We start from the raw sequence: 14,049 nt of genomic DNA, 5'->3' as shown, positions 1-14,049 counted from the left end.
GGACTCATTTGAAGTTGAGAATGTTGGGGCTCTGGTCTCCGTGACAGGTGTGAAGTTTGAGACCTATTTCTCCTTTAGCTGGATGGCAGACCTCCGAGTCCCCGGCATATGAGGGAGGGACTAAGCTTTCCTATAAGACAGAAGTGTGCAGAGGAGACAAGAATTCTGGTCTGGCCAATGGAATCTAGATTGTAGGAAGGGGAGTGGGGAGACATGTGGTCATGATGAAGAGTGATCAGAGACCTAGCACTCTCTATCTCAACCCTGGTTAAAAAGTAACACTTGGTGAAGCAGAAACAGGCCTCCCGGTACTGTTCTTGAAACTTCCTATGAATCTATATTTCCAAATAAAAATCAAAATAACAATAGCAAAGAGTTTCTGGGTTTTCAAAGTGCTGAGCTATCTGGTTCACCTTCGAGTTGGTGGAGAAAACTAATGAGCCATTCCCCAGCAGCAGTCACACCCATCTGTAGTAGAACTCAAGCTTTCTTTGAAATGCTCCATGGAAACAGGAAGCTATACGTGATGAGTCCATGAAGCCTGTGTCTTGCTCCACCTACCTAGGTGTGCTCGTCTCCCTTTTTGAGTAGGTGTCTGAACTTCTCTATTTAGAGATGTACAGAAGCAGCGTAGCCTGCAGTTACTCAGACTGGGACTGTGTTTTGAATAGAAGGCTCTTCACCTCACCGGGCTGGACTCTAGGACAGAGTTCTCGGGGAAGGGTGCTGGCCAGGGCCTGAGGACCCCCACCGGCTGTGCCAGTGCTCACCTTCACCTCACAGTCTGCTGATTCCTCTTTGAACTGACTTTAAGTGCTCGGCTGGAGGCAGAATGAGAACCATGCATGTTCAACAACCAAGTTGGCAGCAGAGCAGACCCTTTGGAGGAACCGTCGTTCGCTATAGTAGGGAGGCAAGAGAGTTCAGCCAGATCTCTGGCCACTTATCAAGTGTAGTAGCTCCGCAGGAGATGCAACACAAAATCCTAGCCTCTGCTCTGGGGAGGGAATTGCAAGCAGATGGCAAGAGCGGCCCTGAGCCAACAACAGTGAGGAGCACAGAGCGTCCTCTGGAAGCCGTGCACTTCTGCTTTCTAGAGGGAAGTGCGGGGCCTCTGAAAAGCTGGGTGGGGGCAGGGGTTGGCTGTGGAGAGAGCTCACTGCCCCTTGCACTGCATTTTTGTTATGAGCTGAATGACCACTTTCACGTCTGGTGAAGCTTCTGTGACTAGCGTGCTGGGGTCATTATCTCAAACTCAAGCATCAAGTCTGGAGTTGTACGAATGTGTTTTTTCCTCCTTAGTCAATGGAGATAGATAGAAAAGATTGCTGTAAATTTCTGGGGCAGGTGGCAAGCTGGTTTACGGAACACAAGGCGATGAGAACCTCTGGCTTACGGAAAGTAGCATGAATTAATAATCATTTAATTGGCTCCTCCATTATGTTGCTGGTTTGGGAGATGGAAGTTTAGATGGAGGGGCTGTCAGTGGTGCTTTAGCTCAGAGTCTGATGGCTGAGAAGTGGGGGTGGTGGCTGCCTTTGGTCTTTCACAACGATGACACTTCAGGCAGCCTCCCAGGCCTTCACTGGAAGGAAAAGAGTTGGCACTTTGGTGGAACACCACTTCCACCATGCCAAGAAAGGAGGAAATGAGCGTGAAGACCCCCGCTGGCTGTGCCAGTGCTCACCTTCACCTCATAGACTCCCAATTCCTCTTTGAAATGACTTTAAGTGCTTGGCTGGAGGCAGAAGGAGAGCTGTGCATGTTCAACGACCAAGTTGGCAGCAGAGCAGACCCTTTAGAGGAACCATCGTTCTCTACAGTAGGAAAGGGAGAGAGTTTAACCAGATCTCTGGCCACTTATCAAGTGGAGTACCTCCGTGGAAGATGTGACACAAAACCCTAGCCTCTGCTCTGGGGAGGCAATTGCAAGCAGGTGGCAAGATGGCAAGCAGATGGATGTCCAGCAGTGTGGATGCTCAGCACAGGCCCTGATCTCCTCAAGGGAGGACTCTGGCCAAGTGCAGGCCTGTGACAGAGAATGTCCACCACACAAACACCACCACTGATGTGGTGAGTGACGATCAGGTGAATTTTGCTCATGAAACTAAAATTTCTGGTACTTTGGATTATCTTGGAGGACAAGTCAATGTCTTGGGTAATGATTAGAGAAAACCAAACACTGCGTACCATAAGGTTCCATTTCTGTTCCATTGCCAGTTTTTTTTCAGGTTTCTTTTTCAGGAGGCAGCAAATCCCTGCCCTCCCTGGCTTGAGTTGTACAGCCACCTCACTAGGTGAGAAAGTCTGCAGGCTGTCCATGGTCTCGTGAGTACAACTCTAAAGTTTTCTGCCACCAAAATTTCAGTGACTTGGATTTTAGTTTACTAGTGAGGATTGGAATTGGGTAAGAATTTGTTCTATAAAAGTGGTTTTATCAAGTCAAGTTAAAGGGGCTGTGTATTTCTACCATACCTGACCACTTGATAAGCCCCCTACATGATATTATTCTTGGCTATTCTTCACACTTAGTCACCTCCTGCCTGAAGCCCTTTACTAGGCTTGTTTTAATTATTCTGTGTGCTTAGAACACAGTAAGACCATGTTCTTCAAAACTGCAAATAAAACTTGCTTGAATTTAAATCACCTCTCTTCTGTTCCTTGCTCCCTCTAATTAACATGACAGGAGAAGTAAATTTTTAAGTAATTACTTTTAGGTTAGACACTCCCTAAGCAGATGGGGAACCAGTGGAAACAGTGTCAGACTTTATTTTTTGGGGCTCCAAAAACACTGCAGATGGTGACTGCAGCCATGAAATTAAAAGACTTACTCCTTGGAAGAAAAGTTATGACCAACCTAGACAGCATATTGAAAAGTAGAAACATTACTTTGCCAACAAAGGTCCGTCTAGTCAAGGCTATGGTTTTTCCAGTAGTCATGTATGGATGTGAGAGTTTGCCGGGGTCCAGCCCCGGTGGATCCAGGGAATTCGAAGGTGGGAACGGCCTCGGCGTCTTTGGAAAAATACATATTTAATTACAGATATAGAGAGATTAGAAACGGACAGTGTAGTAAGAGATAGTGTAGTGGAGAAAAGGAGGCTGAATCCTGATGGGAATTCAGCAAGAAAGAAGCGACATGGTGGAATCAGTCTTTCCAGAAACTGATCCGATTTCTTTATTTTGGGGTTTGCTTATATACCTTTTGTTACACATAGGGATGAATACAGAGTCATACAGGGGTCTTAGGGATATTACATCATCTTCTGGCCATGAGTGAGACCTGTTGACATTCTATGGTCCTTTCTTTCTGATAACCAAAAACCTTATTTCTTCCAAGGGTGTTTTTTCTTAAACCAGGCACCACCCTCCAGATAGTTGGGTGAGGGTGTAGTGAGTTACAATCAAGAAAGGAATTTATTTAACCCAAGGTTAACAGGATTAATCTTAAAGGTTAATACCTATCTTTCCTATATGCTTAAAGGTTAATACTTATTTCTCCTATATGTTAGTTATATTCATTATAAGGGCAGGGAATATGGAGATTTAGCAGCAAACATCAGCCCAACAAATGAAAAACCCTTCACCAATATAATTCCTAACCAACTCACTATACTAATAATTTCCAACTCCCCAAAAGAATTTGCCTTTAGTAAGTCTAAAACATCTCATGCCTCTCAGATTGGGAGGCTGTAAACAATCACATGTGGCCGGAGGAACCTATACAGGCCGGCTAGATAACCTTCAGAGGAGTCCGTAAGCTGAAACACTCTTGTCACGCCCAGGAATTTTTATTGCCTTGGAGCTGCACGTTTACTCCTTCTCCGAGAGAAACGGTTACGGGGGAGAGCATAAAACAGACTCTGGTTTTGGGGTAGATGCTCGGGAACAGGGGGTTTCCTGAGGCTTGATCACGCCTTTGCATATGCCAAGCCTCCTTCCTCATGACCTTTGCCATGGGCGGAGTTCCTCACGCTGGCCCCGAACAAGAGTTGGACTGTGAAGAAAGCTGAGGGCCGAAGAATGGATGCTTTTGAACTGTGGTGTTGGAGAAGACTCTTGAGAGTCCCTTGGACTGCAAGGAGATCCAACCAGTCCATTCTGAAGGAGATCAGCCCTGGGTGTTCTTTGGAAGGAATGATACCAAAGCTGAAACTCCAGTACTTTGGCCACCTCATGTGAAGAGTTGACTCATTGGAAAAGACTCTGATGCTGGGAGGGATTGGGGGCAGGAGGAGAAGGGGACAACAGAGGATGAGATGGCTGGATGGCATCACTGATTCGATGGACATGAGTTTGAGTGAACTCTGGGAGATGGTGATGGACAGGGAGGCCTGGCGTGCTGTGATTCATGGGGTCGCAAAGAGTCAGACCCGACTGAGCAAGTGAACTGAACTGAACTGAAGCAGATATGTTACAAACAAAGGATACCTGTTTGTTGATGTCACAGAAGTGGTTTTAGTTTTTCCTCAGGAAGCCATGCAGTGACTACTGTCTTTCCCTTTGAAATGAAATTCTTCTGCCTGGAATGTAGAGGAACCTCAGAGAATAAAACAGAGAGTCATCGATCAGGTCTGCCTCCCTCAGCACCTGTCTCTGTCTTACAGTGGCCAGAGCATCCCAGTTTAAGGGGGAATGGTGGCTTTCGGCCCAGAATTGATTTTGAATTTTGTGTCCTCCATAACCACCACATGCAGGTCCTTTTTGTGCCTCACCAGTCAGTTGGGTGGGACAACCTCAACCCCTGACAAGTTGAACAAGTGTTTTGTTCACGCCTTCGAAAGTCTGCATGGTAAGGAAGCCACAGCTCACACTGTCAGGCTGTGGTTGGGGTTTGACCCAGCATTTCACTGTCCTAGCATCCCTCTTGCCTGGTTTTACAGAGTATGTCATCCACGGCGCGTGCACTCGCATGATTCCTGGCCTTGTTTTTAAACCTTTTGAAGTGCCAGGAGCCTAGCATGTTGCCTATGGAAGATTCATTGAGATTTAACACATATTTTCATATGACACAGCTGCCAAAATGAGGAAAAATTGCTTTAACTGGCAAAGTAAAAAATACCACCCGAGGTTTTGCACAGTATGGATCCAAGTAGCCACATTTTCATGGACAGTTGAATTTAAATTCTGAACACTTTAATTGTAATATTAAAAATAATATAACTGCATGACAAAATGGGGAAATGGTCTATGACCTAAATTTAGGTCCATCACCTAAATACAGCAATCATTTTCATTCAGTCCTTTTCCTAATCCCTATTTTTTTTTTTACAGAGCTGTATCATGGTATAATACACATTTTATCTTTTTTGTTCCTTCAGATTAACATTCTCAAGGACTTTTCCACATTGCTGCATAGCTATCATATGTAACCTCATCTAATAGGGAAGAGGCTGTCCCATGGTTTACTTAACCATGCCTTTTTGTAAAAGATCTAGACTGTTCAGTTCTGCTAACTGAACAGGTGGCTAACATCCACTCCTGTTCAGTTTGTCTTTGTTGAAGAAGCCACTACAGGTTGTAACCTTTCCATCTGTGACCAGTATAAACCAGTGGTTCTAGGCACTGCTTGTCTCTGGATGCATGTTTGTATTTTACTGCTGTGATATCATAATGGCCTTCAAGTGACCACTAATTAATTTTTTTAACAAATAAAATGTTTTCTCTAGACTTGTGACATCTCTTAGAATTTAAGATAGACTTTTGGAAAGCCTTCAAACCACATTGCTTTTCCTTTTGGTATTTGTACTACCTCATTTACTGATGGCCCACAATGTATGCTAGTGACAGAACGGAAGTAGGAACTGACTTTAGGACTCTGACCCTTGAGAAGTTGTTCAGAGAGAAGAAGCTTGAGAAAAGGTTAGACTGTCATGGCCAGGAGTAAATCCTGTTTCAGCCTGCTAACAGAGAAGTTGCACAGCTGTTTGCCCATCTACAGAAATTTTATGAAGGCTTTGGCACCATGGTTTGATAGGGACTGGCATTTTAATGTCTGGGGTCAGGCTAGGAGGAGGCCTGTCAGCCTTGTTAACCTAACTCTTTGGAGCAGTCCCCACATCACCCAGGGATGCACAATGGAATTGTAACTGGGTATTAACGGACTCTGATATGAGAAATGCACGGCTTTATCTTTAGAGAAGAAGCCTAGGTGGCTAACGTTCACTTCTAGACAAATCTGATCTAATAAAAATGCAGATTGCCCCAGACAGAAGTGGGATGAGCCCTGGAAGTTTTTACACCAGTGGATGCAGGGTTTTGTATTAGAGCTGGGCTGCTGTGTTGCTCCAAAGAGGAATGAGTGAGTGAGTGAGTGCTGATTTTATTTTTAAAAAACACTTTAGAAGGACTCCTTAGCTTGAGCATACAAAGGAAGCCTTCAGAATCCCAGAGCGATATGAGAGGGTGGCAGTGGCGGGGGTTGGGGGGTGGGGGGGGTGGAGATAATAAAAGTCCCCCTCTTCATCCAAAGGGAAAAGAAGAGTGGCTTCTGAAACCAGAATCCTCACCTCTGCAACCTCTTCACAATTCATCACACGTTCAGCACTGAAGGAAGAGGATGGACCCTTTGGTCATATGCGGAAACTAATGCTGCACTGGGTTACACTGGGTTTGCTTTTTTCAGTGAGTGAGACGAGTCTGGTGGTCTCAGCCTCCTAGTTGTTCATCACACTGCCTGTCAACTGCAGGGCTGACAGTCATTCTGGGCAGGGCAGGGGGGTGGATGGCATAGATGGAGGGCACTGACAAGGTGGCATCACAGTCCTTTAAAACCAAGTGTTGTTTCAGGTCAGGCAGACTAACTAAAAAGACGGAGATGGGTGTTCAGAGGAGAATTCTGTATCCTGGTTCGCCCCTAGAGGAAGGGAGAGCCATACGGCAGCTCCTTCCTAACTGTAAGCCCTGAATCCTACAGACTGGAGGTGGAAGTGAGGAAGGTGGAGGATGGCTCTAACAGGCATCTGAAGTATCACCTAATGCCTCCACCACCGCCACCTCATCTTTAGGAAGAACTTGAAGAGCTAACACACAGAAGACAACCAATAAGCAAAAATGAAAAATGATGGAGAATAAGGAATCTTCTGGGGAAAGGAAGATCTCAAGTCCCTGAAACATTAATTAAAGACTCTTATTGTGGGAGTGTGCAGGCAGCAGCCCATCACACTCAGAGGTCTAAAACCCATGACACAGGGTTTCGAGGGATCAGGTCTGAGGGGGTCTGGGAGATGGGAAGTGGGCCATGGGGGAACCAGACTACACTGTTACAGCACCTAGTTAATCGGCAGCCAGTCCATCACATTAAATATCCAGCCGTCATGTATTACCTTTCAAGTGAAAATGAATAACTCCCATTAAGAGCAAAATGGGTTTGAAGTCGATTCGAGACAGATTAAAGTACTGTTATGAATGTGTGTGTTGGGAGGAGGAGGGGTCTGTATGTAATATGCTTGTCCTTGTACTTTTTAAATAATAGATGTTCTACGAACTTATGTAGACCAGGTTACCAAGATACTGGGGTTAAAGGTCACAAGATGTGCATTCTGGGAAGAGCATCCACTTCCTGGAATATTTCCTGCATTTCACTTTTTTTTCCCCTCAAAATTATTGTGTGGCCTTATGATTTTAATGAACAAAATTGATTTTTTACAACTGTTTATTAAAGCACACATCTGTAATGACAGCATCTTGTGTATCCACGTCAGAACAAATCTCAAAGCTGGAAACACATGCTGGGTAACTAGACCGGATGAGACAGAAAGCAGTCTGACCAAAGAGTAGAAATGAGGCTTTCCATACCAATGGCCTCTATGTGGAGTCAAATGATTTTTCAGTGAGGGCAGTGGGCAGTGGGTGTGTCTTGTCTCACTACCATTTTTAGCATTTTTCTTCTTGCCTCTTATAATGAGATTCTGAAAAATGGAGTTCCCCATCCAAAACAAGTGAGAGGCCCAGCCTTAAGCTACTGACCAGGTTTCAGAATAACCAGATCTGATCACTTGAGGATTTGTGTTTATGCGAGAGGAGCTCTGCTTATTTATCCTGGTTAAACCTTGTTAGCCCAGCTGTTTTCTCATCCAGATCTTGCAGGTCTCTTTCCGTGATCCAGAGAACTCCTTCCGCCGCTGCTCTGTGCCCACTGTTTGCTGCTTAAGCCTCAGGTGGCCCTCCTCCCTCGTCAGTGTTTTGTCTTTTTTGGTGACATGGGGGTGAGAGGGCATGGTCTGGGCAAGCAGATAGGAAACTCTCTCTCTGAACCACCCACTCTGAGTGAACTCTTGTGTCTGGAGCGTTGGCTCGTTTATAAGTTGGATTCATGCCCTGCCTAGTTCCACTCTTAAGTTACATCTCCCCGCCAAAAGCAAGTTGCTGAACCAAAGCTTGATTTTTCGCATGTGAACAGATGCATGCAAAAAATCAAGCTTTGGTTCACATTGATCAGGTCTCCTTTGATTTCAAGAGCTGTGACAATAAAGTTGGGAGCATACCATTGATTACATCTATGAGAGTCTATCTGGTTTCTGGATTGACTCGTGGTTGGCAGAGCAGTTGGTGAGACTTCCCCAGCCACCCTCATGAGCCAGCAAGTTGTGTCTTGATCAGCGGGGAGGGGGATCAGAACAGACTGAATGTAGGTTTATCCAACTCAAAGCTTTTTAGTCCATTTCTTCACCTTTTTTCCTTGGTGTTCAGTTGTTAAAGTGGTGTAGTGACAAATTCATAGGCAACGGAAAGCAATGCCTGCTGCTTTCCCACCGTGCCCAATAAACCCATCCAGATGCTCACCCTCCTTTAACTTGGGTGTTTCACAAACCCCTGAGCTATGAATGAATGTTGACTCTCACCCAGCATGCACCCTCTGGGAGCTGGCCTGGCCTGGCCTGGCTGCTGGATTACATCTTCTGCTTTTCCTTCCAGCATCATCAAGCCAAGCGGAGAAGGAGCTGACAGATTCTCCCGCAACCTCCAAACGCATCTCCTTCCCAGGTAGCTCGGAGTCCCCTCTTTCTTCAAAGCGACCAAAAACATCAGAGGAGACCAAGCCGGAGCAGGTGAGGCCTGGAGGGGCTGTGCTGTGGGAGAGTATTTCAGATACCTGGGGGGAGTGGGGTGGGGAGTGAAGTCTCAGGTGGGCGGGCATGGGGACAGACACTATTGGGCAGGAACTGAAGAGTCAACCGGCGGGTGGCTGTGTCCCCCACAGATGTACCAGTGTCCCTACTGCAAGTACAGCAATGCCGACGTCAACCGGCTGCGCGTGCACGCCATGACGCAGCACTCGGTGCAGCCCATGCTCCGCTGCCCTCTCTGTCAGGACATGCTCAACAACAAGATCCACCTCCAGCTGCACCTCACCCACCTACACAGCGTGGCGCCCGACTGTGTGGAGAAGCTCATCATGACGGTAAGGCGGCCGGGAGCAGCACCTCAGGGCTCTTCTCTCCCCAGGGGTCAAGGGTGGCAGTGTGACGTGGACAGGATGCTGTGCTGCTGGACGCCAGAGCCAGGACAGAGTTGGAAATGTCAAAGATGGTCCTGTGACCACTGTCAACCTTAGTCTTAGCATGATGGTGACCCAAAGGGCTCTGTGCTTCTCAGCATCCCTCATCATCCTCTCCCCTCCAAATGCAGAGGCCTGGGGGGAGTTAACTGCAAGATGTTATTCAGGTTCTCCAGGCCTTTACTGAGCAAGTCATATTCTAGGTTGTTCTTAGATTCATTATGTTTCATTTCATCCTCACAGCCACTCTGTTTACAGAAAGGCTTGACACGTTTACATTATGGCTGAAGAAACTGAGGCTCAGAGAAGTTAATTGCTGTGATGCCACTTTTAGGTGGCAAAGTTGAGATTTGATCCCAGATTCTCCCACTCTAGGAATGCAGCCCCGTGACAGGGGAGTCCCTCGGGTGGATGCTTTCGTTCTCAAGGCAGGAAGATGCTCATTTGGGTAGCACGTGTCGATTCATGAACAAGGGCTTTGCATTTTGAACATGAAGTTGCTATACTTGGCGGGGGGCATGGCTCTAAGTGGCCACTGTAAACATGGCCCAAAAGATTAGTACAAAGATTTAAATATAACATAATGTGAACACTTTTCAGAATTCTGCAGGTGATACTAACGTATGTCCTAAGTGATGTTTCATCATGAGGAATATACATTTGTTGCTGCGTCAAGGGAACTTTAGCAGCCAATGGGAAACTGGTGACCTATGTGCCGCAAGTGTGACTTTCCATGGGTATTTTCAAATAGATTGGTGAACATGTTGAAAGATTTTCTGTAAGTGGAAACATACTTTTGTGGATGGTGGGTTTCTGTTACAAGTTTCCTGGGAATTCTCTCCAGCCTTGGGATTTTCCTCAGGCTGTCATACTGGGTTGGCCAAAAAGTTCATTTGGGTCTAAGTAAAAATAAAAGACACATTTTCTCATTTTCACCAAAAACTAATGAACAACCTATTTCCTAGATGAATGGACTTTTTGGCCAACCCAGGAGTTCCCACAGCTGACCTGGAACCGTGGGAGCCTAAAGAAGCAGGAAGAGATGTGAGGAGGGAGGCATTTTCAATACATTATTCTTTTGCTCTGGTGATTATTTTTCCTGTTTAATATCACATTGGTTTAGGAAATACTTGCCTGTAGTAATCTGTATGATTGGTTTACATTAGACAGTGTTTTATTTATATATTCTTAAGGACCAGTATATAAATTTTATCTCAAATAGCCATTGTTTGTCATATTAATTCTTTTATAACAGCAACAGTGTGGTACAAGGTAGCAAGTCTGGTGGTCATTTGAGTCTTCTTCATTTACCAACAGGATGTTACTACTGTGTTTGCTTGGGTACTAAATTCCTAAGGTACTTGGGGGTGTTAAGCAGTGATTCTCAAATCCTTTTTGGGGGAGACTGGTGAATATGATTCAGTAGCCTACTGGGTATTCTATGCATGCTAGTTTGACATCCATTATTAAGAACTCTTTCAAGTATTCTGCATGTACAAAATTAAAAAAAAAATAATTACTTGGCTGCACCAGGTCTTAGCTGCACTAGGATCTGCAGTCTTCATAGCAGCATGTGGGATCTTTAGTCGTGACATGCGAACTCTTATTTGTGGCTTGTGGGATCTAGTTCCCTGACCAGGGATCAAACCTGGGCCCCCTGCATTGGGAGCGATAAGACTTAAGCCATGGGACCAACAGGTACATCCCTACATGTACAAAATTGTGTGTATAATGCCAGGGAGCATAAGGATACCCACAGTTCACCCAGGGAGCCAGGTTAATAATCCCTGTTTGAGAAGACTCCCCAAGAACATAATTGTGTAGGAGAAATGTACTCCCTAAAGGGGCTGTGCTTGGCACCTGTTCAGAAACCCCTGTATACCTACCTCATTTTCCCACAGCACACAATGGAGGTGTTTTCTAGACATTTCTGAAAAAGTGTGCAAATTGTGGGAAATGTGCGGACTATAGGAGGTTCATTTGCTAGCAACAGGAGACACTTGAATGGACTCAGAAATAAAGTTGAAAGTTTTGGGAACTGTAATCATGTAAGGGTTTTACATTTGACTAAAGGTGTCTGTAAGGTCAGTTTGGTACCCTCTCTTTGCTTGAAGATGGAGTTACTGCATGGCTGTTGGAATTGAACTGGTTTCTTAAGTCATGAGGATGTTTTGTGTCAAGTTAAAGGAAGCAGTTCCATCCCCATCCTTTAGCAGGATCAGCAGGAAAAAGACAAGTAGCCAAGGTTGGAAGGGAGTTTGTGGCCATACTTTGGGGTGAACCCAGGCACCCTATTTGCAGGCTGGACTGCTCATCTTGGTCTTTACCCTAACAATTAAGTAGCTGCCACTGTCCTCCCTCTGAAAGTATGGTGTTAAAATGAAATTTTGAAATTGTTTTACAACTGTTTATAATGAACCTGTGGTTAAAATCATGCCCCTGGAGGCTATTTTTATGGCAACTTTATTAGAAAACTGTCCAAGGGGAATTATTGGTTAGACTTTTTGATGGTGTATCTGTTTGTTCCTGGTCATCTAGAGCAGGAAACTCTGAAAACAGCATGATGAGATATGCCCCTCAAATCAGAGCTCCGTTTTCTAAACTGTATCATTAAGGAATGGTCAGTGTCCAGTTACTCATCCTTCCAGAGGAGAAAGTTATGTCTGAGTGGCCCAGATGAATTGGCAGTGAGAGGAGTGAATCTTCTTCCCTGCCAGATGGTTTGACTGAATGCACTGCCTTTGGTGCAGACTAGGAAAACCTGGCAAAATCTACCAAACAGGTACCTCCTGGCAGATGTGGGGTGTGTCCATGGTATCTGAAGCTGTAAATTCTGGTAAATATTTTTTGCTAGCTGGGCCCAAGGTCTCAGGATCTGGCTTGAATTGGGTTTCAGTCTCTCTAAAAGTAAATTCCACCTTGATAAATGGAAATAGATTACTTTCTATACAATGTCTTTCCGTTCAGTTGTAAATGGAGAGTGTTTTGAGGAGGCTTCATTTAATAATACCTTATCAGACAGCTTTCAGGGACCTGCAGTGTCTAATATGTCTGTTGCTATGGTAACAGCTGCTTGCTTATGCTCTGCATCTCATATCTGTGTCCTCCATGGGCCCCCTTCTTTTTACTGATGAAGGGGCTTGAAAAATATTCTCCACTGGGAACAATTGCAGCTCTGGCCCTCTGCTATGGAAACTGCACCCACAGCAGTTCATTCTGCTGGGCCTGTGGGAAACAGAGCCCCAAAGGTTGTCTTTACACACATGGTAAGAAAGAAGGAAATCTATAAAGCTTAAGACAGTGAGACAAGTGCCCCTCCAGGCCCCACTGAGCGGCTGGTCCCCAACGCCAGTAATATAGCGCTCTCACCTAGTGACAGAGAAGTTCGAGAGCCTGAGTCAGTGATGGGGGTATAGGAGCCACTGCTTGTGCCACCTCTTTTTGCTCACTTTTCCAAGGGAGGAGGGTCGAGGGCAAGGGGGCCAGGTTTCTAGCCCCTAAATGAGAATAGGAAAGACCACCTACAGTAATTTCCAGTGGTCCTGAATTATTCTAATTGATCACTGTCCTTAGTGGCAGACACACCTCTGGGATTGCAGAGCATTAACTCAGGGAAACTGTCTTTGTTCCTCTATCACTTAGCAAAGTGTGACCTCATGGCGGAGAATGGGGCTAAGTCTGGAGCAGCCAGGAACACCTTTTTCTCTAGCTCTTCATCTTTGTTCCCTTTAGTAGTTCTTAATTATCCTGGATGTTTTTTGTACATGCACGGATTCCCTTTCACAGCTCCTGGACCCATGCTGCCTGCAATTCCACAGCTCCCAATCCCCCACACCTCACCCCACCCTACAGTTGTCTGACTCCTGTGATGTTTTCGGTCAGCATCTCTCTCTGTGCTCACCGTGTGCCCATACATCTGAGTCTCCAGACCAGGCTGGCCGCTTAGCCCCCCTGCACCGGGGCTCTCAGGTGGCCACTGGCCCTGAGGCTGTGGCACCCACTTGGGTACCAGCTCTCACTTTGTCTCCATCTCAGAGGAAGGTAATGAAAATAATCGGGCTTCATTAATTCCAAGTCCTGTGAGATGATAGCCATTTGGAGCCTGTTTGCCAATTAGATGGTCTAAATTAGAAGTGACCTTGGTATACTGCCACTGCTTGCCTCTCTGAGTCTAATGAAGCTTTTCTCTCCGATTCAGTCTCCTTCTCAGCTCTCTTCTCTCTCTCTTCTGCTGTGTGCGTGTGTGTGTCTGTGTGCGTGTGTGTGTCTGTGTGTGTGAGAGAGAGAGAGGGAGAGACAACTGTTCATGTGTTTCCAGTTCTTTCACCTATCTCCTTTTTTCAGTCTTTCTGATTCTTAGATTTTTAAAATCTGGTTCAGGGCTACATTTGTTTCTGGCCCATATGAATGTTAATATTGCTCTACAATTTTTCCTCATGGGTTTTAGGTTAAAAAAAAAAAAAAGCCACATAGATGACATTTTAGAAGGGAAACGAGACAGAGAAATGGCCCTCTGGACACCAGGGTCCAGCGCCCAACCTAGCACAACT

General features: G+C 45.6%; 1 protein-coding gene across 1 annotated transcript in view; it reads left to right on the top strand.

The window, feature by feature from the left end:
- Window positions 1-14,049, top strand: part of ZFHX3 (zinc finger homeobox 3) — a 242,341-nt gene that overhangs the window by 206,998 nt on the left and 21,294 nt on the right. The window contains exons 6-7 of the mRNA XM_040253212.1: window positions 8,917-9,050; window positions 9,203-9,403. Of these exons, the coding sequence (XP_040109146.1) occupies window positions 8,917-9,050; window positions 9,203-9,403 (335 nt within the window). The remainder of the gene's footprint in view (window positions 1-8,916; window positions 9,051-9,202; window positions 9,404-14,049) is intronic.

Source organism: Oryx dammah, unplaced genomic scaffold, assembly GCF_014754425.2.
Source record: "Oryx dammah isolate SB20612 unplaced genomic scaffold, SCBI_Odam_1.1 HiC_scaffold_13, whole genome shotgun sequence".
Classification (NCBI taxonomy): Eukaryota; Metazoa; Chordata; class Mammalia; order Artiodactyla; family Bovidae; genus Oryx; species Oryx dammah.
Note: the sequence above shows the minus strand (reverse complement) of the source record. Positions and strands in the feature narration are given on the sequence as shown.